The sequence below is a fragment of the Caretta caretta genome, chromosome 19 (assembly GCF_965140235.1).
Source record: "Caretta caretta isolate rCarCar2 chromosome 19, rCarCar1.hap1, whole genome shotgun sequence".
NCBI classification, from domain to species: Eukaryota; Metazoa; Chordata; order Testudines; family Cheloniidae; genus Caretta; species Caretta caretta.
Window position 1 is genome coordinate 11,903,871 of NC_134224.1, and position 26,135 is coordinate 11,930,005.

Here is a 26,135-nt window from a genome sequence, read left to right on the forward strand (position 1 = left end):
TGTGTCGCTTTCCAAGGCAAAGCGGGGAAGAGGAAATACTACAGGGAGACCAGGGGTGGAGGTGGCATAAACACTGCCAGGAATCGAGAAAGGAGCGGGATACATTGCACTGAGAAAACACGATTTACTGCTGAAAGTTACAAGCCTGCACACGCCCAGCCAGGTCAAGGAATGCAGCCGGGGACCAGAGCTGCGACCCACACACAGAACGCAGCCTGAAAGCATTGGGCTCCGGGGGGCTGACTGCAGCACGCAGAGGCAGGGGGCAACTCTGAACACACCTGCTGGGATGGCTGCAGGTTGCCACCCCACTCGCCCAGGCTCAGGCCTGGATTGGAGCCCAGGAATAGTCCAGCTTTTCTGGAAGGTCCCCATGACCCTATTTCAGCACTTTTCTCTTTAATCTGCTCCACTGGCTCAACTCACCCCTCCCCAAACACTTGACTCTGGCCTGGAATGGGGGGCTGAGAGTCAAGAGCGAGGGGTATGGCCAGAGCTGTGTGGGTCGGGGTGAGGAGGGAAGCCCAGGGGCTACAATAGCAGGGGGGCTGCGGGTCAGGAATGAGGGGCATGGCCAGACTTATGTGGGTTGGGGGAGGAAGCCCAGGGGCTAGAATAGCAGGGGGGCTGTGGGTCGGGAGTGAGGGCATGGCCAGAGCTGTGTGGGTCGGGGGGGGGGGGGGTGCCCAGGGCTCGGGATCAGGATTGAGGGTCACTGGCAGGGCTGCGTTGCAAAGAGCAAGGGGGGAGTCTATGGCCCCATCCACCCACTATGGGGCTCTAAAGCGCTCATCCCAATTTCATAACCTGGCTTTCACCAAGCGACCAGCTTTCCGAGGGGCCAGTCCGGCTCCGCGGCTGTCAGAGGAGTTTTGCAACAGGCTCCAGCAGAAGCAGGATCTCGCCCAAGCCTCCACGCACCCGCTACACTCTCCCCTCCCATGAATGAACGGATGAACTTTTAAAGAGCATCCCCTCCCCCACAGGCAGAAACACCTGGCACTTGCCCAAAGCCAGCCCCAGCTGTTGCGGGAGGGGGCCGTGATCAGACCTGCTTTGTGCTTCCCCACAGGGGAGGTCTCTGGGGTGGGGTGGGGCGTGAAGTGACTGGGCACAATGGGATTAGAACCATTTTAAATCATTAGACCAGGACTCCTGGCATCAGGGCCCAGTCAGTCTACCCCAGGGGACCCATGTGCCAAGAAGGCCTGGACCACCTCAGTGCACTGGCTCAAGCCAGCCGGAGCGAGCAATGCCCTCCTGGCACCGGCTGACAGCACAGGGTACCACGGAGGGGTCATGCCTTCCTGCCGAGTGTTATGCAGTAGGGGGCCAGGGAGGGGCTTACCCCTCCCACAGGGGCTAGAGGCAACGTTCTCCACTTCTAAGCATTTATACCACACGCGGCGCAGAGGAGGAACAGGGTCAGCAGCAGGACACAACCACGGGGCCACAACAGGGGAATGTAGCTGGGGAAGGCCCCGGGAAGCCTGGTGAGCAACTGAGTTTGGATTGCCCAGGGAGCGACAGGAGCAAGCAGCATCCTCCCCTCTTGAAGGGAATCCAGGTGCCAGCACGTAACCTTCATACCCTGCTATCTGGGTGCTCGCTTGTCTCTCTCTCACTCTCACACACACACACACACACACTTCTCTGGCCTGCAGGGATTCACCTGCCTGGAAAAGCACTCGGAGCAGGGAAGGGAGCAATTAAGAAGGTCCCACTGAGTGTCTATTTCACACAGCTGAAGGGTGTGCATACTCAGGAACAGCGAGGAGTGCAGGTCATGCAAGTGCGTGTGTATAAGTGGAAAGACTCGCCTCTGCCCCAGCCCGTTAACCAGAGCAACCAGTTCTACGCCTTTCCCAGGACAGCTCCTCCAAGATCCCTGCTTAGTTAAGTTCTGCTGAGGACAAGGAGGGGGTGGAGAATTTCCAACCAAATGAAATGTTGACCCAAAACCGAGGAAAATTTCATGAAGCTTTCTTTTCCTCCCCCAATTCCTCTCCCCCCCATTTTCTATCGGGGCTACTGAATGCGTTTGCTTCAGGCTTCCCGTTAACAGACCTGGGGGAAACGCTGTCTGAGCTGGGATGACAATGCAACCCCATTGACTTCCACCAGGGCGCGCGGGCAAGAGGCCAGGCTCTTCCCACTGACCGCATTTCTCGCGGACCCAACTTCCTCGGGGTGTGGGCTTGTTAGTCCAAAGCATCATGGGATCCGACCTCTTCTCAGCACAGATTCCACCATGCAGGGACTGAAAGGTCTTGAAGGAACCAGATTTCAGGTTAATTTGGCCTCAGGCAGTTTGGCATTAAGACCCCCACCCCCTACCTCTTTAATTAGGTTGATATTCTATCCATTGTCCCCACTCCCTTGGGCTCCTTCCTTCTGACAGGCCTTGCTGTCTTTTGATTCCCTTCTTGGCAAACAGGATCATAGGCAGTTTCCACGGTATGCATCCGATGAAGTGAGCTGTAGCTCATGAAAGCTCATGCTCAAATAAATTGGTTAGTCTCTAAGGTGCCACAAGTACTCCTTTTCTTTTTGCGAATACAGACTAACACGGCTGTTACTCTGAAAAGGATCATAGATGCTTTTGATGTGAAACAGATATCGGCCTCCTCCCACCCCGAGTCCTTGTCCCAGCCAGGGTAGGAGATAAGCCTCTGATACAGGATATTCAACAAATTCTACACTGCTCGATTTAGCAAGCAACGAGGCAACCGCATCAATGGTGTCCTTGATCTTTCCTGAACCCGGAATTGGCTGGGAGTGTTATGGAGATTTTCCTCCAGCTAGGCCACGAGAGGATGCATGCGAGACTGACAGGGAATTGGACCACAAAGGCTTTAAAGCTTATAAACGACAGTAACAGCCAAGAAAAGCACTTGGTTAATTACCATTCCCTGGATCAGCAGTACCGTGTTGGGCCCAACTTAAGCTAAAATCATTAGGAGATTTGCACTGCCAAACAATGCCCTATTGTCCCGAATGCTCGGAGACTGGAAAGGTCGTGTTGCAGGCTAGCCTGAGATCTGCTCCTGTATTGTCCGTGCAGTGTGTGCACCTGCCTTTTGCCCTGGGCATATAGACCTGCCTCCACATTATTGCATGAACTCAACATTCCTGCTGGTACCCCTGGACACACAGCAGGATGAGCCAGTGTGTACGCATCAAAGGTACACTCGTGTCCCAGGCAAGTACCCGTATCAACAGGATGCGCGCACACAGACCCCCAAGGGAAGTGCATGCACCTCTGAGGTCTCCCTACCCCGGTACGTGTGTGCATGTTCATGTTAAATGTTGTATGCATGACCTGGCACAGGTGAATGCAGGACTCCCTGCAGCGAGATCCGTCGGTTCCAAGAGGAGGAAGGTTTTGCCACCAGCTAAGAAACAAGAGAGTTTCCCCTCAGGTTTAGTGATGTTGGAGCACATCGAGACTCTATGCGGGAGACACACAAAACTGGCCAATTTTTAAAATGATTTTAGAGCAGCCTGGATCTGAGCCAAAGAGGGAGACCCAGAGATCTCTACACCCTAGAACTAAGGAACATTCACGCCATCCCCTTACCCCCAACATTTACGCTTTAAGGGATTAACCCAAAGCCCATTGAAATCAATGGAAAGATTCTCAGCTTTCACTGGCCTTGATGAAGCATTTGGATTCAGCGCCCCAGTTCAGGGTCACTGAAGAGACAGGGTCAGACTCCGAGCTGGTGCAAATCAACAGAGCTACACTGACTTCAACAGAGCTACTCCAGTTTACACCAGCAGAGGATCTGACTCAGCTTCTGGATTGGAACTGCCCCCAAGCCCTGTTGGGAATTGGGATCCGGTGTCCTGCTTGGGTCTCGTCTCTTGTTTCAGTACGATCCATGAGGGTCCCAAGCGGGACCAGGCCACTGTGCCCTGACATCACAGGTGGCGGAAAGCCACCCATTATATCCCTTGGGCTATCGCATGGAGATGTTTCATCATGATGTGGCTATGGGGTGTGGCAGGATAGACACCCCAGTGTCATGACGGAGGTGGGGAGACTTCAGAAGGGCCACCATCCTACACTGGGTCCCCAAAAGAAGAGCTGCCCCAAGACACAGGTCTAACAGCCTCCCCACAATCACTGTACTTTCTCTCTGGTATCACACCCCTCCCTCTGCTTCCTGGTCCCTTAGCCAGAAGTGCCCACGCAGATCACTCTGTTCACACTGTCTCGTCCCCGGTCACCAAGACGGGGGAGGGTGTGGGGGGTGTGGTGTCAGTGAAACACAGAGGGTGCAGGAATTGAGAGCAGCAGCTCCTTACCAGGTTCTTGAAGAGCGCGGTCACTTCTCTGGTGAAGACCGCCAGGTTCAGGAAGCCGGTGGAAAGCTCGTGATTGTTCTGAGACAGGTGGTTGTTGCCGAAGTTCTCCAGAGATTCACTGTACTGCTCCTCATTCTCGACATGTGCTGCGGGGAAGAGACGACACCAGTGAAACCCAGGACAAAGGTCTACGGAGACTCCATGTGCTGGCAACGAGCAGCTGTGATGTTTCCCCCCAGACAGCAGTACTGTGCGGTTGTCTACAGCGCCTCCTGCTGGGAGAGGCTGTGAACAGCCAGATCCAGCCAATACGCCTTTCTCTCTAGCACCCCCTGCTGAAGTAGATGCAAGTGTAATGCCGACAGACCCTGATTGTCGGCGGGCGGGATCAAACCGGGGACCTCTGGAGCTTAGTGCATGAGCCTCTACCGTGTGAGCTAAAAGCCAACTAGTTCTGAGGTAAGGCTGTAGAGCAGACTCATTTTGTCTCTCTCTCCAAGTGGTCTCGGTGCCAATAGATGGGACAGAGCACCACACCCAGGAGGTGTGTGGGTTACACAAGCACCCCTGAAGCTCGTGCTCATGCGCCATTCTCTACAGCACCTCCTACTGGGAAAGGTGGGAGGAGCTCGGGATTATGAGCTCCACTGTGAAGAATGAGTGAAAGTTCATGAGACATCCCAATGACCCAACCACAGGTGTTGATGGAAAAAGATGCAAAAGCAAGACAGAAAAACTGAATTAGTCCAAACAAAAAGGCCTCCTGCTAGAACTCAACGCCTGTGTTCAGATCACACCTGGCAAATGACAAAACATGAGACCAGAAGTTAAATGAACCAAAATTGGTTTGTTGGTTATTAGGCCTAATTGATGGGGAGGGGCTAGTCCACCCACACTCCCTTTGAGGTCTTTAAAGAAAGACTTTGGGGAGAAAAACTGGCTACTGGAGCAAGCGTCACCATCATGGCCACCACCCCTCCATCTCCTGGGACCCTAGGCCTTCATCAGCCACCCCTCCATCTCCTGGGATCCCAGGCCTTCATCAGCCTAATCCTGAGAGGTGTCCTGACTACAGCGAGCCAGAGAGACACACCCAGATAACATCGTCACCTCCAGCTGACTCCCAACTACCACCTGGGATGAGACTTTGTCAAACACACACCCAGTGTGTCCTTTTCCTAGCCCTCACCTTATTTCTTCTCTTTCTCCCCCCCCCCGCCTGCCCCCGCCCCGCCTTTGGCCTTCTGTCCAGCCTGCCAAGACTGTAGATTTTACAACACTGCTATGAGACTGTGCCCCAAAAGAGGTGACTAAAAGCAACGCCTTACCTCACCCCCCGATACTGGTATAAGTTTGCCAGGTCTCAGAGTGGCTGATCAGACCGCGTGCTGGGTCTGTGATAGGGTTGCCAACTTTCTAGTCGCACAAAACCAAACACCCCAGCCCCGCACCTTCCCCAAGGCCCTGCCCCGCACTCACTCCATCCCCCCTTCTTCTGTGGCTCGCTCTCCCCCCACCCTCACTCCCTTTCACTGGGCTGGGGCAGGGGGCTGCGGGGCGGGAGAGTGTGAGGGCTCTAACTGGGGTGCAGGCTCCAGGGTGGGGCACAGAGTTGAGGTGAGGGCTCCGGCTGCGGGTGCAGGCTCTGGAGTGGGGTTGGGGTGCGGGAGGAGGCTCCAGGCTGCGGCCGAGGGATTCGGAGTGTGGGAGGGGGCTGCGGGTTGAGGCAGGAGGTTGGGGTGTGGGAGGGGGTGAGGGCTCTGGGCTGGAGGTGCCGGTTCTGGGGTGGGGGATGAGGGGTTTGGGATGCAGGGGCTCCAGGCTGAGGGTTGGGGCCACTGTTCCCTCTCAGCTGTGCGCGTGCACACAGATCCTAAATCCCGCGCACACAGCAAAACACCGCACCCCCAAAAAATGTGCACAGAAGCACAACAATTTGCACAGAAGAAATTTTTTGCACACACGGCCTGTCAAATATTAGAGGGAACACTGGTTGGGGCCGAGGGTTGAGGCAGGAGGTTGGGGTGTAGGAGGGGGTGCAGCCTCTGAGGTGGGGCCAGGGATGGGGGGTTTGGGGTGCAGCCTCTGAGGTGGGGCCAGGGATGCAGGTTTGGGGTGCAGGAGGGGGCTCTGGGTTTGTGGGGGGCTCAGGGCTTACGTCGGCCAGCAGGGCTGCGGGGCTAAGGCAGGCTGCCTCCCTGTCCTGGCACCACACTGCAGCTGCGTGTGCCCCCGAAGCGGCCACCACGTCCGGGTCCCAGGCGGGGGACCAGGAGGCTCCACATGCCGCTCTCCCCTTCAGGAACAGCCCCCTCCCCAACCCCGAGCTCCCATTGGCTGGGAACCAGCCAATGGGAGTGCGGAGCCAGTGCTCAGCGCGCGGAGCCCCATGGCCCCCCCGCCTAGGAACCAGACCTGCTGGCCGCTTCCAGGGCGCAGCACGGTGCCAGGACAGGTAGGAACTAGCCTGCCTTAGCACCACAGCACAGCCTGCGGGACTTTTAATGGCCCGGTCGGCGGTGCTGACTGGAGCCACCGCGGTCCCTTTTCAACTGGGCGTTCCGGTTGAAAACTAGACACCGGATCACCCTGGTCTGTGCCTTTTCAGCAACTGAGGTTGCAAGTCAACCCCAGATGCACAAGCTCCATCTTCTCTCTCTGCTGTTCTTTTCTCGTGTGTGCGTGTGTCTGTCTGTCTGTCTGGTTTGGTCTTCTGGGAAACAGGTTCAGACATTAACAATGCGACCTCCCGCTCGTCAACTAACGTCTCCTCTTTTCCCCACAGGGACGGTTATGGCCACTGAAGAGACTGTCAAACAAGGGGATTTTCATTCAAAAAGCCTCTCTCCAGCGCAAGGGAGCAAGGGACATTGTTCAAATGAAAGCCATAATGCTGTGCATTTTGACACTCTCTCCTTTAATGAAAGGAGGGTTACATGGGGGGTTTGCCGTGGGACGAAGCAGGCGAAGGTCTCTGTATACCCAGCCCCTGAACCTTGTTTAACTCTGTTTTATGTTGAACATCTTTGATTCTTTGGGCCCAGTTATTCCATCTAAATTAATGCAAGAAGCCAAACTCCCATTTTCAGAAGGGACTGAGGTGCCTACGGGTGTGTCTACACAGCAACAACAACTAAAAAACCCCAAGGTGGCAGCCCACATCAACTGTCCCGGGCTGTCTGCAGGGCTCGATGTTGCAGTGTCAGTCAGGGTCCTCTCCCATCACTGCGTTTCAGAGCCCAGACTCCAGCCCTGAACATCTACACGGCTATTTTTAGCCCCACAGCTCACACCCAAGTCAGTTGCCCTGGGCTCTGAGACTTGCTGCTGTGCTGCGTAGACATGCCCTAAGTGACTTAGGAGCCTAAATCCTGGATTATTATAAATATTATAAATTATAAATAATGGCGGTTATTACTAGGACCACCCAAGCACGAGGTCCCATTGCGCTAGGCGCGGTACGAACAGAGTAGTAGACAGCCCTTGCCCTAAGGAGGCCAGACAGGCACGGATGGGTGGCAGGGTAGAACACATGAGCAGAGTGAACCATGTGATGGGAGCGAATGGCATGTCAGTGCCACCAATGTTTTTTAAATGGGTGATTGATTTCGTTAGGAGAGGGGTCAGCTGCGTGGGAAGGGAAGGGAAGACGGAGGAGGGGCAGGGGAAAAGAGGAGGGTGAGAGAGGCAGGGGAGGTAAAGAGATGCGGGGGCCGGGGAGAGGTGCTGGAGCAAACCAGCCAGTCACAGGGCAGAGAAAGTCCAGTCAAGGCCATCACAAAGGGTCTGAGGTCACTGAACAATGACATCAGGAGGTCCCTGCTCTGGCTACTTCTGCAGCTGCTCCCACTAGCTGGGGATTGAGGAGTGTGTCTGATAATCTTGCCTCCCTAGACTGCGCCTGAGTTCCCCATATATCAAATTGGGGGTCACAGCACTTCCCCGTCTTCCCAGGTGTGGCGTGAGGATGGACACATTGGAGAAGATGCAAGTACCTCACAGGTGCACCAGGGATTGCAAGTACAGAAGAGATCTAGGTGGGTAGGTAGGTAGGTAATCAGAGAAGTAGGAAACTCGTGTGATACAGATAAGTACTAGAGCCCCAGGACAGCTGTACAGGCTTCCCTGCTGCCCGCCTCCACCCCAAAACTGTCCTGTTGATTAGATTTAGGGGTTGTAATAATAGGTGTAGGGAAGGGGGGGGGGTGTTTCAGTAGGATTTGCACCTATGTTGTACTCAAGGTTACACATTAAAGGACATTATTTTAAATTCAAAATAAATCCCCAGCTGTGATTTACAATCATTAATCTCTTTCCACCCTCACCCCACTCCCAGGAGGGACATCACCACTGTCACCCCCCTGGGGAAAACCGAAGCACGGAGGGAGGAGGGCGAAGGGCGATTTTGGTTACCCACCTGGAGGCACCTGGTTTTCAGAGGCATGTGCTTACTCCTTCTGAACATCAGGCCCTTTTATGACTTCTCCGGTTGGGCGTCCAAAGACACGAGCCGTTTGTTTTAAAATCTCAATTTAAGTAACGTGCCCAGGGTCACCCAGAGATGAAGGGCTAGATTCACACAGAAACTTTGGCGTGGGGACACTGGATTCACAAAGGCTAGGTTTGGCAGCCGGGCTCCCAGTACAATGACCGGGGAGAGATGGCGTCTCAGAAGGGGATTGGTAGAAGCCAGCATGCTCGCTGGCTCCTCACCAAAAATGGCCCGTGGGGGGGGCCCCAAGGCGAGAGGCATGTGCTAAGCCCCTCCGACTCTTAGAAACCGGTCCCTCCCTCCGCTTGGATTCTCTGCAGCAAGCTCTCTTGGGGTTTCAGCAAGAAGCCAAGGCTGGGAGAGGACCTCTCTCGTAGCCCAGTGGTTAGGGTACTCTACAGGGGAGACCCCTAGTTGAAGTCCTCCCCTCCACCCACTGGGAGGAGGGATTTGAAGTGGGATCTGCCACTTCTCAGGAGAATGTCATAACCATGGGATAGTCTGACCTGGGTGTGACGTTGCACTCCATATGTTTTATGGAAATACACTTATGAGTGTGAATATGATGTAACTGCTTTATGCAAAAGGTCTCCTGTAAGGTATCATAACAAAGGTTATAAACTACTGAATATATTCCTCCTACTTGTATGCATGTATCATTCTTGTACCTGAAGCTAGAAATATGAAGTATAACTCTGAGGCCCAATTGTAATTATGCAAAGTGTGGGCCATTAATGGTGGTTTAGAATCTTGATGGCTCCCATTGACTAGGGCAATTGGTTGGAAATGGTTTATTTACCTGCAAACCTTCCTGTGTACGTGTGGGCCAACCCAGGAAGAATGGAGACTAGGCCAGGGTCTTACAGTGACGTGTGACCATGTCACAGGATACTGAAATCCATCTTAATCATTGTACTTTTCCATTGATGAGGCGGGGGTGGGGACAAGCAGACAAAAGATTCCCACCTTGTGCCAAAGATATAAAAGGGGGTGGAGCAGGACAAAAGGGGCTGCCATGAGAAAACCCCTGCTTACCACCTGAGATGTCTGCTGGAACTAACAAAGACTGTACCAGGAGAAAGGATTGGGCCCAGACTAGGAAGGAGTCTAGTCTGTGAAAGAAGCTTATTGGAACATCTTTGATGGCGAGATATTATCTGTAATCAGTTTCTTAATGTATTAGACTTAGACTTGCGTGTTTTCTTTTATTTTGCTTTGTGACTTATTTTGTTCTGTGTTATTACTTGAAACCACTTAAATCCTACTTTATATACTTAATAAAGTCACTTTTATTTATTAATAAACCCAGAGTAAGTGATTACTACCTGGGGGAGCAAACAGCTGTGCATCTCTCTCTATCAATGATATAGAGGGTGAACAATTTACAGATTTACCCTGTATAAGATTTATACAGAGTAAAATGGATTTGTTTGGGGTTTGGATGCCACTGGGAGCTGGGTGTCTGGGTGCTGGAGACGGGTAACCTGCTGAGCTGTTTTTAGTTCAATCTGCAGTTTTTCGGGGTGGTCCAGACCCTGGGTCTGTGCTGCAGCAGGCTAGCATGTCTGGCTCACCAAGACAGGGTTCTGGAAGTCCCAAGCTAGCAAGGAAAACGGGCTCAGAAGTAATTTCAGCACACCAGGTGACAGTCCCAAAGGGATCTCTGTGACCGAACCTGTCACACTGGGGTTCTCTCAATCTCTCCTGTTGAAGCTGCCGTATGACCCACCCATCCCATTCTCCCTTTAATCCCTGACCTAGAGGTTCTCCCCCGCAGTCCCATCAGTTAGAGGGCTTTGGGGAAGGGACTAACTCTGGGGAAGAGGGAGGATTTGGCTCAGCGAGATTCTCCAAAGTTTACTGCTCGCTGCCAGGAAACCAGGGGACTTATTTGAAAGCAAAAGCTGTTTAATTCAAATCTGATTTCCCAGCCTCCCACTGTTTGCGGCTGTGCTGCCCAGGGGCGAGCTCGACAGACGCTGCCAGCCCAGGAGCCCAGCACCAGACACTGCAAAGCACTCTCCAGCCGACTTAGCATTCAAAAGCTGAACTCATGGCTTTAATATTTAAAGATGCTTGAGAGTCAGCGGAACATTTCCTCCCCTGCCTGTTAAGAGAGTATCAAAGCCAAATGGGAATGGCTGGTGTACAGCCTGGGCATTACATTAATGCAGAGCCAAGAGAGCGACTTGCAAGAGCAGAAATGGATGAAGGACTTTGGCCCAGATCTGTAGCTGGTGTGAATCAGTTCCTGCCAGATGTGCACAGGGCCCTCTCTGATTTCAAGACACCATGACAAGAGATGGCAAACGCTGGCATTCTTTAGTCTTGAAAGGGATTGAGATGTGAAGGGACGCAGGATCACCGATCGAGGTCTCCATTCTACCCACTCCCGTAATGTGGGAACCAGTGCATGTTCCGTTAAAGTAACGGCTCGTCAACTCAGTTCTACCACTTGGCCTAACAGGAGCCCCTTCCGTTCACAGGCCCAGTGCCTGGCCAAGAATTACACCTCCCAGTGCCACGGGATGGTAACTATTACCGGTGATTAGCTATGGGACTTCCCTCAGGACACCTGGGTTCTACAGCCTAGGTTTGTACCATTCCTAGCACAATGGGGCCCTAATCATGGATACTCCCTAGTCACTACCAGAACAAACAATAAATCCATGTTTGCTACTCATTTCCTCTCTGCCTTATACAACCATTTAATGCCCCTGTGCAAGGTGGATATTTTCCCCAATTTTACACATGGGGAAACTGAGGCACAGAGTAGCCAGCCGCGTGTTGCCCAGGGCGTCTCAGACACATCATCAGGGCTTGGAAGCAGAACACAGATATCCAGATTACAATTCTCATGCTTTAACCACTAGACTGGGCTCCCTGTATTTAGAGCAAATTAAATGAAAACACTACTCCACTCAGCTGGTAGTGCAGTCCCCTGCCCTCAGGAGTCACAGAGTCCTGCATTGCAGCTGGATTCGAGTAGTTCTCTGCTCTGTAATTATTGTTAAGACTGAAAGGGGGAGATCAGATCTTGCATCAGGTGATGATCTGCAGGTGAAGGAGCCCTGCACCTCTCATCCAGGAGTTAGGTACTCGGACACTGGTGATGAGAACCATAGAAGCACCTGTCTAGTTAGAAGATGCATGCATTCCTTTGCAGCACCGGGTTCAGGTCCTTGCCAAAGGCTGGATACCCGCCTCGAAGAATGGATGGCCTGATTGCATTTGTGATTGTGCTCGGCTCTGTACAAAGAGCCATGACTGGGGCCCCTCAGAGCACCCGCAGTACAATTGCACATCCTAACCCGCAGCCTGTACGCTGGGGAAGCGCTTGGCATCAGCTGAGCTCTCAAAAATGCCATGATGAGCAAACCAGGGGCAGCCCTGTGTCAACGCCAGAGCGAGCTGGCTGTGGGGAGATGTTCTCCTAACTCCTCACAGAGGATGGTTGCACGGCCTCAGATTGCAGGCAGTGCTGCAAGCACCTGCTTGGCAGAAGCCTCCCCCTTCAGGGCAGCCACGACCCACCGCCTCCCCTCGCCCGCCAGTGCATGCCACTGCCTATGGAGCATAACTTACTGAGCCCGGAGACATGAATGGCTTTCACATATTTCCTTATCCTCTGGAGAATTGCTTGGTCACCGTCCAGGCTCTGCAAGGCAAACACAAAAGACTGTCAGACTCGCCAGGCAACGCCGAGATCCCCCCCGCCTTCCTCTCTCCACCAACCGCTGCACAAAGTCCCTTTGAAGCACCCGACGTTTCGTCATGCAGATGTGCAGGGTAGTTGCCAACACACCCCGGGCTTGGAGAGGAGCTGGAGGACTCCGAAGCCACGGGCTCTGGCTAGACCAACTGGCATCAGAGTTCAGCAGAGCCTCTGCCAGATCCCCCCCCCCCTTTTTTTTTTTTAAACACAGGAGCCATGACCCTTCCGTGGCCAGACAAGTACACTGAAACTGGCTGCCCCCAGCAAGCCCGAGATAACGTTAGAGCCAGAGGGCCTGTCTCAGGTTGGTCCATTGCATGCTTTGTAGGATAAAGGGAGATGAAGCACAGCCAGATGCTCTGTCTCTAATTGCATGGGCCCTGTCACTGTAGTATCAGAGGGTGGAAAGTCTCATTATCCCCATTGTACAGATGAGGAGCAGAGGCAGGGAGAGAGCAAGTGACTTGACCAAGGTCGTCTAGCATCTGCAGCAGAGAGAGAAATTGCACCCCAATATCCAGAGTCCCTTAGCCACCAGTTCAGCCTTCTCCAGATACAGAGGCATGGCCCCTCAGCAGGAACTTACATACTCACAGAATCTACGTACCTAGGTTGGCAAGGCATGTGCGTCACCTCAATATCCCCATGGCACAACATTTGCACGATTTCCCTTTCCCCAGGTAAATTGGTCACACCCGTTATTTGTCTGACAAGTTTTGCCTCCCATCCTCACCCCCGTTTAGTGGCCGGGATGTCACCAGATTCATTCATGGTTCAAAAAAGAGGGTAAGGGGGTCAAGGATGTCCAGTGAGGAAATCAATGAACTATTCTCGTCTCCAACCTGGCCCTTGTCAGTTCCCCTAGTCCCATGGTATCACTCCAGGCCCCTGCCTGGGTGGCATAGGTAACTAACGAACGCAGCCCAGAGCTCTGAATTTGACAAACATACAGCTTGAAATCCTGCTCCAGCAGGCCATTGAGCATCGGCGCTAGGAGTCCACTCCCCTCAGAGGCCTGCACTTGCAAAGGGCGAACGGCCATGGAAAGCCGACGCTCAAACCTCCCAGTTGCAGCCAAAGAGAAGTCGAACGAATACTCGAGATCATTCCCCTGCACTCGGTTCTGCCCGGGACCTACTCCTACACACAGCCCTGTGCCCCCCAGCTCACAGGCGCTAGAGAGCAGTGACAGAGATTTGAGACAACCGGACGTTGTAACAGTCAGGAAGGGGCAGTGGCGTTCATGCCCACCCCCAAAAAACCACACATGTCCAGCTCACTTCTGCTGTCTGAACAACAAAGAGGAAATTAAACATTGGAGACACAGGACTCTCCTGTGCTCCTATCCTGCTCCATGGGGCCCTTCTGGACTCTGCAGTAATGAGCGAGGACAACTGCCTGGAACTAAAGGAGAATCTGCCAGTTAGAGGAGCACTGGGACCTAGGGGATTGGTTCAGCTAGTCATCAGCTCATTCCCCTCCTCAGGGAATTACACCCAGAGCCCTGGGTGCCTCCCTCTACCAGTCTGCGGAGGGGGCACTGCAATCTACCCAGGAACAATTCTGTTATTGCATGTTGGCAGAAACCTTCAGGGACAGATCACACCCAACTCCTGCCAGTCGGAGCCATCACAGACAGAGGCAGATGAAGGTGTCCTGGGGCCCTGGGCCAGAGCAAGTGGGGGCCCCACCCCACCCCACCCCTTCCACCAGAGGTTCTGCCACCTCTGCCTGCAGCTCTGCCCATGGCCCCACCCCTTTCTGCTCCTTCCCCAGGACCTCGCCCCTGTTCCACCCAGGGTCCCCCCCATTCCGCCCCCCCTCCCCCTCCATGGCCCAACAACCCATTTGCTACTTTCTGCCCCCAATGCAGCCTTAAGACTGGAGAAGCTCTGTCCCTGAGCCACGGCCCCAGGCCACAGTGGGGAGCGAGAGCTCCCTCAGCCCCAGGGCCATGGCAGGTAGCGACAGCTTCTCCAGTCCTGGGACCGCAGCAGGGGTCTGGGTGCTGGGGCTTCCCCGGTGCTTCCCTAGGGCTTGCCAGAGAGAAAGTCGGGGGGCACTGGAGGCGTCCTCTGCCAGGGAGTGGGATCAGGGCATGGGGCTTTCATCTCACCTGCCTGGGGGCCCCAGGACACGGGCCCCATAGCTAATCCGCCACTGATCACAGGAAAGAGACGTGACAGTCCCTCCCTGTATGGTGCAGGTGCGACCACCCCCTGGCCTCCTGCATTTGGCCCTGGGCCCCTGGCTACCAACCAGATATTGACAAACCGGAGAGGGTCCAAAGCAGCGCAACAGGACTGATCAGAGAGATTGATCCCCGGGAGGGAAAGAGTTAAGTGTAGCTTGGCTGGGTGTCAGCCAAGGGCAGGCATGATAACAGTCTACAAATATTTGAAGGGCGTGAACATCAAGGAGAGAGAGGGATCGTTTGGGGCAGAACCAGCAGCAGAACTGGCAGTAATGACATGAAGGCAGAGAAGATTTTAGGCTGATCATCAGACCGACTTCCTGACAAGGAATCCTTTTTCCCCCCAAGACAATGATGGAAGCCCCAGCTGCTGGGCGGGACAACAAGCCCTGTACAAAATGCTCATGTGCTGGCTACAGACGGGATAGGCAAATGGGTCCTGTCCGTCTCGGACTTCTGTGAGGGAGACTAAGGCAGACTGCCTGGCTGGCACCCAGCTTCCTTCCCTCCCTATCTGTGGTCCCCCCTGTCAAAACTTACCCTCCCGGATAAAGGCACCACTATCTCGTGACGTCCACATGGCATCGCTGCGACCGTGAGGCCTTCGCTTTCTCTCTCCTGTCCCTTTAAAGTGCCCCAGAATTCTGCCAACTTCAGCAGCAGTTCTGCTCTCGGCGGGTACGTCTGCACAACCCGCCTCCCAGCCCGGGTCGACAGCCTCGGCTCTCGCGATGCTCTGAAACAGCCGTGCAGACGAGCGCTCATGGCAGGATTTAGGCTCGGGGGCCAGCCCGCTTCGGGGCCCGAGCTGCAACTTCAAAGCGCCAGGTATTTTCAGCGTTCACGCGAGCCGAGGCTGGCGACCCGGGCTGGGAGGCTCGCTGCCGCGGGCTGGGAAGACATACCCACAGCTCAGCGGCCTGCTCCACAGGGGACTCGCATGCTCGTGGAGATTTTACTTTCCTGCTCGCGTGGTTTTCCCTTTACGGAAAGGCCACCCGGCGTTAGACGCCGCCGAGAGCACACAGTCACCCTCTGCACACATTGAAAATGCAGCTGACTCCTAGCTCAGACAAACCAGCCCCAGGTGCAACACAACTCCCACTACACCGCCATGCCCGAAGGACCCCAGGTCACTCCTGGAAGCTCTGGGGATACTGGCACATCCAGCAAAGATGAGGAGCGGCTACTCTCGCCCTGGGCTTTCCCCCAAACAAGGCTTCGGTTCAGTTCACATGCAAGCCAACAGCCAAGTCCAGACGGCTCACTGGCAAACTCTAGGTTTGCTGCACGTACCGCTGGCCACTTGGCATACTTAGGAAAGATCTTTTCTACACCTCTGCCTCACTTATTGCTGATGAAACGGGTTACTGCTGGCTCGCACAGCAGAGTAAACACTGGCTAGGGCCAACGTTATAGGGCCAGATCCTGAAGTTTCCACTGAGGGCCAGATCACCCACCCCACTCCTCTGGATGGAGATGATCCTCAATGGATCAATCCCCCCCATACACACACACACACACACACACACAGAGTGGGGGTGTCAGGCCCAAACCCATTTACAGCAGTGTCAATCCAGAGTGACTCCACTGGGATGCAGAAACAGGGCCATCTTGAGTAGGAGTAGAGAGGTTATTTTACTTCTCTATTTGGCACTGGTGTGACCACTGCTGGAATAGTGTGTCCAGTTCTGGTGCCCACAGTTCAAGAAGGGTGTTGATCCTTTGGAGAGGGTTCAGAGAAGAGCCACGAGAATGATTTAAAGGCTTAGAAAACCTGCCTTATAGTCAGACTCAAAGAGCTCAATCTAATTAGCTGAAAGAGAAGGTTAAGCGGTGACTTCATTACAGTCTGTAAGTACCTACATGGGGAATAAATATTTAATAATGGGTCCTTCTAGCTAGCAGAGAGAGGTCGAACACGATCCAATGGCTGGAAATTGAAGCTAGACAAATCCAGACTGGAAATAAGGTGTAAATTTTTAACAGTGAAAGTCTTAAACCATTGGCCAATTTACCAAGGGTTGTGGTGGAGTCTCCATCACAGACAATTTCTAAATCAAGATCGGAAGTTCTCCTAGAAGATATACTAAAAGGAATTATTTTGGGGAAGTTCTCTGGCCTGTGCTATACAGGGGGTGAGATACATGATCGCAATGGTCCCTGCTGGCCACAGACCCAGAGGCCTCAGAGTTTTCACAGCACAAAGTTGCACAACCACATCACAGGGTGATCAGTTAACAGAGAAGAAATAATTTGAGGCAGGACAGGCAGCAGCTGGCTCTGCCTGAGTGACAAGGCCACGGAGCCAATCAGACTGACTCTAACAAAGGAGCACGGATGCTTGTAATTGCTCGGTTCAGCCTCTGACTGTATCAACAGCAGATGTTACAAGACGCCGTACGTAGTGCGTCTGTGCAGACTGTGCTTGCCCTGCCGCACAGGCCTCACCTGGCTGGAGAGGCAGGGGAAGGTACATCAGCCAACTTGCCAGGTCTGAACTTGCTGGTCCAGATGCAGGGAAGGAAGGAGGGACACCCCTTGGCTCCAGGAAGAGAAGCCACAGGCAGGAGAGATGCAGCCAGTTGTGCTCCTGCTCAGCGGATTCCCTGCTGGGCCTCTCCCCAGGGGAGCAGGTGTGCGAGCCCTCTTCCTCCACCAGGCACAATTAGCTGTTTCAGCTTCTCACCCGGAAGAGATTGGCTTCCCCTCCCTGGTGCCTGCATGAAGATCAGCTCAGCAGCAGAGATTCCCATAAAGGAGGAAATGAGCTTTTCCTTGGAAAGAGGAAAGCGTGTGTTGGTGGACAGGGGGCAGACAGATCTGCATCTGCAGCGAGAACAACCACCTCCCAGAGATGCATTTGATCCCACACTGCTTCATTGCTACCAGCCAAACTTCCAAGGAGGTCCCATCCCCCCTGGGCATTTCAGCTCTAAGCCGGAAGACCCTGAATCACTTCCCAGCCATACCCCGGCTGATCAGGAGGGAGGAGAGGGCGGCGCAGCATCTCCACCAACGGTCTCCAGTGCGTCTCCTCTGAGCTTCCCTCTTTATTGCGAGCAATCAATGGGAGCCATTCTTCACCCCCCCATCGTTCAACGAAGGAGGAGACGGTTGGTACCACAGACGCGGCCAACTGGCAGGAGTGCCAGAGTGGAGAGCGACAGTGGTGAAATTTCAATTAGCAGCAGCAAAGCAAACACTGAGGGAGAAGGGCCTCCCGGCATAGGGCGCTGCACGGCAGTCAGGGGAAAGTCTGAGACTACAGGATGCAGGGCCAGACTCTGATCTCAGGGACTAGGCTGCTAGCAACCTGGAGTAACTCCACCAAGGTCAGAGTCCGGCCCAGAGAATAAAGGACGTGGCAGAGAAGGAGAAGACGGCACAAAATGATTATTTAGCCTGGAAAGGGAAAGACAACAGGGAAAGGTGGGCTTGTGATTAAGGCAAGTTACTTGACGCCCCCTTGGGTCTCCGTTCTTAAGTTAAAGATGGGCAGAATAGTCTTGTCTATTTAGACTTTGGGGCAGGGGCTCTCTCTCACTACATACAGCACTTAACACAACGTGGTCTCTAGATGCAACCCCAATGCAATTATGAAGAGTAAAGTGAACGCTGACCAGTGCTTGACCCCTGTCCCACAATTAGGAGACAGGCGATGTCGTCCAGCTGGAGTCCTCCATTCCACCGGTCACTCAAAGGATCCCCCCCCAACCAGCCTGCCTTTTTCCTGCTCACTCCAAATCCTTGTCTCTGAAGCCGTTGCATTCTCCTGACCACCAGGAAGGTGCCACCGACCACCGCATGGGCATGGTATATGAAGCAAAGGTATATTATGGTCGCACCTAGAGGCCACAACTGAAATTGGGGGCCCCAGGGCATTGGGTGCTGTGCAGAAACATAGCAACTCCCTGCCCCACAGAGCTTGTGGTCTGACAAACAAAAGAAAAAGGGAGAAGGGAAGGGAAGGGAAGCCACCTAAAAGCCAGGTAGGGCCACCACTATTAACAGCTTCGCTGATGGGGACACCTTCGAATCACAGAGTATCAGGGTTGGAAGGGACCTCAGGAGATCATCTAGTCCAACCCCCTGCTCAAAGCAGGGCCAATCCCCAATTTTTGCCCCAGATCCCTAAATGGCCCCCTCAAGGATTGAGCTCAACCCTGGGTTTAGCAGGCCAATGCTCAAACCACTGAGCTATCCCTCCCCCACTTTCTCCTGCCTAGGGCTCTGAATCCCCCACACAGATGTTGGGTTGGAACAACCAGGTTACTGTTTACCTGGGGGCTGGACTGGACCTGCTGCCCCGAATCCCATTCACTGAAACCTCCCACCCCCAAATCGTCCACTGAGCCAACTAATCCCCCGACCCAGGGCAGGATCTGAACCTGCACCCTCGCTGAGCAGGACCCTATATCCTATTTGCTGAGCTCCCCTGAGCCAGCCAGCAAGTCCCCCTGTCTTGGGGCCAGACTCAGATCAGCAGAGTGAAAGACCCCCATGTCTCATTCCCCTACCCAACCCACCGCATGAATCAGCCAGTCGCCTGGATCTAGGGCTGGAAGACAACGTCTCTGAGCACTGGTGGCAGGAACGTGCCACATCAGATCCAAGGTTGTGTTTATTTGGGTTTCCTTTCCAGTTCAATTCTCTATTCATAACATAATACAAACTAAATTGAACGATTAGGAGGCGAGGGACGAGAGCAAGGGTGGAGGATGGTGGGACCCAGCCAAATGCAGGGAAATTTTAGGATGGACATGGAGGAAAACTAGCGAGAATTTACAGCCACAGGAGGTCACCAAGTCAGCTAGTTCTGCAGCTGGATGCAAGAAGGAGCTGGAGAGTTTTATGAAGTTAACTGCCCTGGAAATTCAGCTAATGACAACCTGGGAGAAGCCCCCTATACTTCCAGCTCTGTACTGAGGGCAACAGATGTCCAGGATAGAAGTTTACTAGAGAAGAAGGATGATCTTATAGTGAAGACACCAGACAGGAACTCAAATCCCAGCTCTGCCCCAGACCCGCCACCCCGCAATGTGTCTTTGGGCAATATGTCTGTGTGCCTCAGTTTCTCCATCTGTAAAATGGGGATAACGGTACTTTGCTCCCACCCTGTGCCGTATCTATTTAGATTGTTAACTCGCTGGCATGGGCTGCCTCTCAGTGTGTCTGCATAGCACCTAACACGATGGGGCCCTGCTCTCAAGTGGAGCCTCTAGATGCTACTGTAGCACAAATACTAATAAATCCATGAACTCTTCCAGACAGGGACCATCTGTATTGTACAGCTCACGAAGAGCCAAGCACATCATTGGTGTTAACGATAAATATTCCTGCTATTCTGCCCCAGGACTGTGATTTGGTACAAAAAAGCTTTTACAAAAAACCAAGCAGGATCTGAAACATTTCTGCTGGGGCGGAATTTGAAGTGATACTGTGTCTTTCGGGTTATTAACATTTCTGGTTCTGCTATTCCGAGACACAACAAGCAGGATCCAGTGCCTAGGACAAAGCTAGCAGGCAGCAGGCTAGATACAGATCACACTCAGAGGGTGGGGTGCTTAGGGGGATTGTAGCCTGCTCCTCCCCTACCAATATCATTCACTTAAAGGAACGCTCCCCCAGCAGCGTTCAAGGCTCTAAATTTGACTCACTTTAACCTTTTCACTGCTGTTGAACCTCTCTAACCGCGGTGGCTAAAACCCTGGACCCTAATGATCTTCCCGAATTAAGCCACACAAGACCCCCACCCCCGTGGCAGATATTAGCATCCCTTTTTTCCAGGTGGGGAAACTGAGGCACAAAGCCATTTAAGTGACTTGCCTAAAGTCACATAGCGAATGAATGGGAGAGCAGGGAACCGAACCACACACACACTGTCTCCCTCCCCCCACACAACAGTTCCTCTCAATCTTTTCTGCTTATCGATATATCATTGTTGGAGCTGGCTGACAGTTAAAATACTGATTCCACTAAATCAAAACCTTTCAGGGATTGTAACAATTTAATCAAAGCTTTAGACAGGGAATTATCTGCACGTCACCTTGACTTTTATATTGTCTTTATACTAGAATTCAACAGTCAAAATACTTTGATTTAATAGAAAATTGGAGTGTTTTGACCTTTGCAAAACAAAACATTCACAAGATTCCGAACTGTCGGGTTTGGGCCATTTCATGTCATGGACAATACCGGGATATCTGCTTTTCGGCCTCACTGGGGATACAATTCCAAAATCCTGGATTTTCCACGACGGGGAAATTCCATTTTTCAACCAGCTTTAATTATATGTTAGAGTCCATTTCAAAGAGAGGTCACGAGGTATGCTGGGTTCCCAGCCAGCAACACCTCTAGTCCATTGATACAACAATTTCCTAGAGCTTTTCTAGTCTTTACTGGGTTTTGAGTCCTCTCTGCTCTTTACAAGGTGCCGTTGCACTAGGAATGCTCAGATGGGGTCATGGGAAGATCCCCTTTCCAAGACAAGCCCCAGAGCTCTTGTGCTTGGATTTCTGGGCTAAGACTCTGCTGGGATTTTCTGTTCATCGTCCTTGGTCCCCTCTTCTCACAGCCCAGTGTGATCCATAGGGCCCTACCAAATTCACGGCTGTGAAAAACGCGTCAAGGACCGTGAAATCTGGTCTCCCCTGTGAAATCTGTATAGGATAGGATAAAAGTAAGAAAAGACCAGATTTCATGGGAGATACCAGCATTCCTCAAATTGGGAGTCCTGACCAAAAAAGGGGTTGTAGTGGGGGGGGGGGGGTCGCAAGGTTTTTATGATGAGATTGCGGTATTGCCACCCTTACTTCTGCACTGCCTTCAGAGCTGGGTGGCCAGAGAGTGGCCAGCGCCCAGCCAGCAGTAGGGCAGAAGTAAACGGGGCAACACCAGACCACTCCACCTTTACTTCTGCGCTCCTGCCTTCAGAGTTGGGTCAGGACTTCTACAGTTACAACCTTGTGACATTTCAGATTTAAATACCTGAAATCATGAAATTTATGGATTATTTATAATCCTCTGACCGTGAAATTGACCAAAATGGATCTTTGGTAGATCCCTAGTGATCAATCACAGCCCCACACAATCTATGCCGACATCCAGCTCCCCCAGCACAGTGGCCTGGAACTTCTCCTCTGGAGTCAAAGCTCTACCATGTGAAGCCTGAAGACGCCATCTAGCTTCTCCTGTGTCGGTAACTTCTACACCTGGATTCTGACCATGTTCTCCTACACAACGACACTTTCTCCAACCCTACTGCAGCAGGCTGGGAGCTCGATAGATCTCATGGCTAAGGAGGGTCAGGCCTGGCTGGTACTTGAATGAGAGACCAAGGCAAAGCCAGGGTCCTGCAAGAAGCCATGTGAACCATTCAACAGATCCTCTCAGTACAGACTCCAAATGGAAGAGCCATTGCACCAGCGTGGGGATGGAAGGTGCTGCTCTGCTGAAAGGTTCCTTTGGATGGGACATAGAACCTCAATCACACTTGGCCTCCCTGCAGCATCAAGAGGACAAAATAATTCTTCACTTCCTGTCCTAAGGAGTTTGCCTAGTATTTCCGCAAGCCATTAGAACAGCTGCCGCCATCCATCCCAGAGGTGGCTGCACGTCTGTAGCGAGCGAGGCAGTTTAGAGACCCCACAGAGTGCTTTGGGGAGTTAACCAACAAGCACTCGGTACGTACATCAGTATGGTATTCTGAGCGCGGCTGGCTCCAGGGCCGCTGATTTGTACGTGGCCGGATCAAATGAAAAAGCCGTTCCAGACAGCTCAGAGAGAGGCGACCACACACACTTGACTTGCAAGTCACGGCGCCAGAGGGATGATTTGAAAGACTCTTCCCTTCTCTCTTCCCCAGACCCCTGCCCCTCTCCATTGCCTGCCAGGCTGGTGCCCACGCTGCACAACCGTGAAGCGGGGATTGTGCTGTGGGGGGGGAGGGGGAGAGTCTTCCTACAATTCTTTCCCCAAACTGAAGGGCAGGCGGAGTCGACAGCACTCAGCCCGTCTGGATGCTGATAGATCAGGGTCGTTTGGAAATACTTGCTCTCTGCCAACAATGGTCCAGGGAGGATCCCCCTCCCTCCGCTCTCCAAAACACCCTTCCCCAGGGACAGAATCTCTCTCCCAAAAATCCCCCTTCAAGAGCTCCACTCCCCCTGCAGGCAACACAAGCTGAGCCCTTGATACTGTCAGCTGAGTATTCAGAGACAAAGATGCAGCAACCACCGCTCACGCACTCACTGTGGCCCTAACTAACCTTGCAAGCAACTCCATGCAGGCAGACCTTGGACCAGCTGGCATCAGTGCGGGGCTCAGGATGGGGTGAAGGCATCACACACAAGGCATCACTAGCAGGATGGGGGCCTACAATCCTGCAAACCGCTCTGCAGGCAAGTAACATGCAACGTGTCCCACTGAACTCAGTCACATATTCAAACGATTGCAGCATCAAAGCCCATTGCGGCTGTCTTCCTACTTGCTTATGGGGAACGAAAGCATTTTTGTCTAACTGGACTCCCAGCTTCTTTACCCTCCCTTCTCCGCAGCACACGCGCCCCTGGGACATGGAGTTTATCACCAGCTAATCGCAGGGTTGGGGGAGAATCATCTTGTGGGATTCCCTTGTTAAAATATTGGCAGCATATCACTGCCCCAAGGCAGCCTCTGGCCAGCTGCGGGAGGGAGAAGAGATGAGAAGCAGATTTACTGACCTAGAATGTATTGCACTATTAGTTAGAGAGCTTTCTCCTGGCCCAGTGTGTGACGAGCTAGTCACAGTACAGGGGGGCATCACCCCCTAAATAAAGTCTCAGAACAGGCTTGGGGCAGGGGATGTGTGAGGAATTGAACAGACTGTACATAGGACATCGAGCTATTGATCACAGCTCTCAATGCCAGACCCTGTGTCTGCAGCCACACACGTGCTAGAACAGAGGTTGGGATTCTCACAAGGAGCCATAGGGGATCTGGCACGGGGGGCATCTGTGTGACTGTTACTCAACATTGACAGCTGCTCCCATTCTTCACTAGCACAGATCAGCGACTGTTGACTTTATTTTTCTAGTGAGTGATTTTAAATTTTATCACAAGTTAATGGAGTTGGTTTTTTGCTTGTAAGATGGGGGGGGGGGGGGAGTGGGGGAAGAACTCTAGCATCCTGGCCAGATTTGCATCATTTTATTCCAACTCTTTAAATTTCCTCCCAGCTATTCCAACTGGGAAAAAAGCATTCTTCACTTCCCTCTTCCTAAGGATCGGTATGAAACAGTCCTGCCGCATTCCACTGGCAGAGGAATGAGCCATACATTCGGTATAAATATTTTTTTTAGAAGTATGAATTCATGGACAATCCATGGCTTCTTCACCCACCAGCACTGTGTTGATTGGTAACCCAGCAGCGCCTAGGAACCCTGGTCATCACTGGGCTAGGTACTGTACAAACACCAAACTGACGGTCCCCACCCCAGAGAGCTTACAATCCACGAACTCAATGACTCTACACACAGCCCCACCCCCATAAAGATTGTTAAAGCACTTGTGGGAAAAAGGCACCATATACCTAAGATATCGTCCCTGAAAGTAACAGGACTTGAAGAAGCAAGATGAAGGAAAACGGCCATTCAATGCCCCCTTGCCAGACCAAGCCACGTGGCAGCATCCATCTCAGCCTCCCCGGTGTCACTTATACCACCAAGACCTGGCAGGGAAACGGGGTCCCCTTCTCACCGCAGGGCTTGATCCAAGTCCTGTTGAAGTCAATGACAGTCTTTCCATTGACTTTAATGGGAGTCAGCTCAGGCCTCAAAGGAAGAGCTGGGGGGTCCTTCAGAAGCAGCTGTTAGAGAAGCCAGACTGTACCAGTGCCCACAAAGGGTATGTCTACATGGCAGCTGGGAGCGTGCTCCCTGGCTCGGCTAGGCAGACACGCAGGAGGTCTGCGCAAGCTTCCGTGATAGCAGCATAGTTGGGGTAGCATGGACACCAGCTCGGGCCACCCACCTGAACACAAACTCACCCATACCCTCTGGGAATGCACTTGGGTTGCCAGCCTGAGCCTCCGCCCATGCTGCCCCTCACCCCCTGCTACACTGCTATTTTTAGCACACTAGCTGGAGCTAGCCTAGGAGGCCTGTCTGCCCGAGCTTGGGGGCACCTTCCCAGCAGCAGCATAGACATACTCAAAAGCTTCACCGAAGCCCTAAAGTGGGACCTTGCTCCCACCTTTCCCGTGACCCCTCCCTGGACAGCAGATAGTCATGGAGTCAACACCCTACATTGCTGATGTGCGAGACACCACTGATCTGTCAGCCATAAGATCACCATCCGAGTTTCATAGATGCAATAGGTCTGGCCTCATCATATGGAGGGAGGAAGAGGGTTTGTTTAAGAGAAGGAGGGATAGGATCCAGCATCTGCAACTGGAGCAAGCCCTACACTGACCTAGTTGCAGGATCTAGCCCCAGTTCCTCAAGTCATAGAATCATAGAATATCAGGGTTGGAAGGGACCTCAGGAGGTCATCTAGTCCAACCCCCTGCTCAAAAGCAGGACCCATCCCCAATTAAATCATCCCAGCCAGGGCTTTGTCAAGCCTGACCTTAAAAACTTCTAAGGAAGGAGATTCCACCACCTCCCTAGGCAACGCATTCCAGTGTTTCACCACCCTCCTAGTGAAAAAGTTTTTCCTAATATCCAACCTAAACCTCCCCCACTGCAACTTGAGACCATTACTCCTTGTCCTGTCCTCTTCCACCACCGAGAATAGTCTAGAACCATCCTCTCTGGAAGTACCTCTCAGGTAGTTGAAAGCAGCTATCAAATCCCCCCTCATTCTTCTCTTCTGCAGACTAAACAATCCCAGTTCCCTCAGCCTCTCCTCATAACTCATGTGTTCCAGACCCCTAATCATTTTTGTTGCCCTTCGCTGGACTCTCTCCAATTTATCCACATCCTTCTTGTAGTGTGGGGCCCAAAACTGGACACAGTACTCCAGATGAGGCCTCACCAATGTCGAATAGAGGGGGACGATCACGTCCCTCGATCTGCTCGCTATGTCCCTAAATATACATCCCAAAATGCCATTGGCCTTCTTGGCAACAAGGGTACACTGCTGACTCATATCCAGCTTCTCGTCCACTGTCACCCCTAGGTCCTTTTCTGCAGAACTGCTGCCTAGCCATTCGGTCCCTAGTCTGTAGCTGTGCATTGGGTTCTTCCGTCCTAAGTGCAGGACCCTGCACTTATCCTTATTGAACCTCATCAGATTTCTTTTGGCCCAATCCTCCAATTTGTCTAGGTCCCTCTGTATCCTATCCCTCCCCTCCAGCGTATCTACCACTCCTCCCAGTTTAGTATCATCCACAAATTTGCTGAGAGTGCAATCCACACCATCCTCCAGATCGTTTATGAAGA

At 52.8% G+C, this 26,135-nt stretch overlaps 1 protein-coding gene across 2 annotated transcripts in view; it reads right to left on the reverse strand.

Annotated features, from left to right (window-relative positions):
- The window catches only part of ASAP3 (ArfGAP with SH3 domain, ankyrin repeat and PH domain 3), a 72,820-nt gene that overhangs the window by 44,339 nt on the left and 2,346 nt on the right, over positions 1 to 26,135 (reverse strand). For both annotated transcript variants that reach the window (XM_048825919.2, XM_075121243.1), the window contains exons 2-3: positions 12,389 to 12,461; positions 4,312 to 4,457 (exon numbers count right to left, since the gene is read on the reverse strand). In XM_048825919.2, coding sequence (XP_048681876.2) covers positions 4,312 to 4,457; positions 12,389 to 12,461 — 219 coding nt within the window. The remainder of the gene's footprint in view (positions 1 to 4,311; positions 4,458 to 12,388; positions 12,462 to 26,135) is intronic.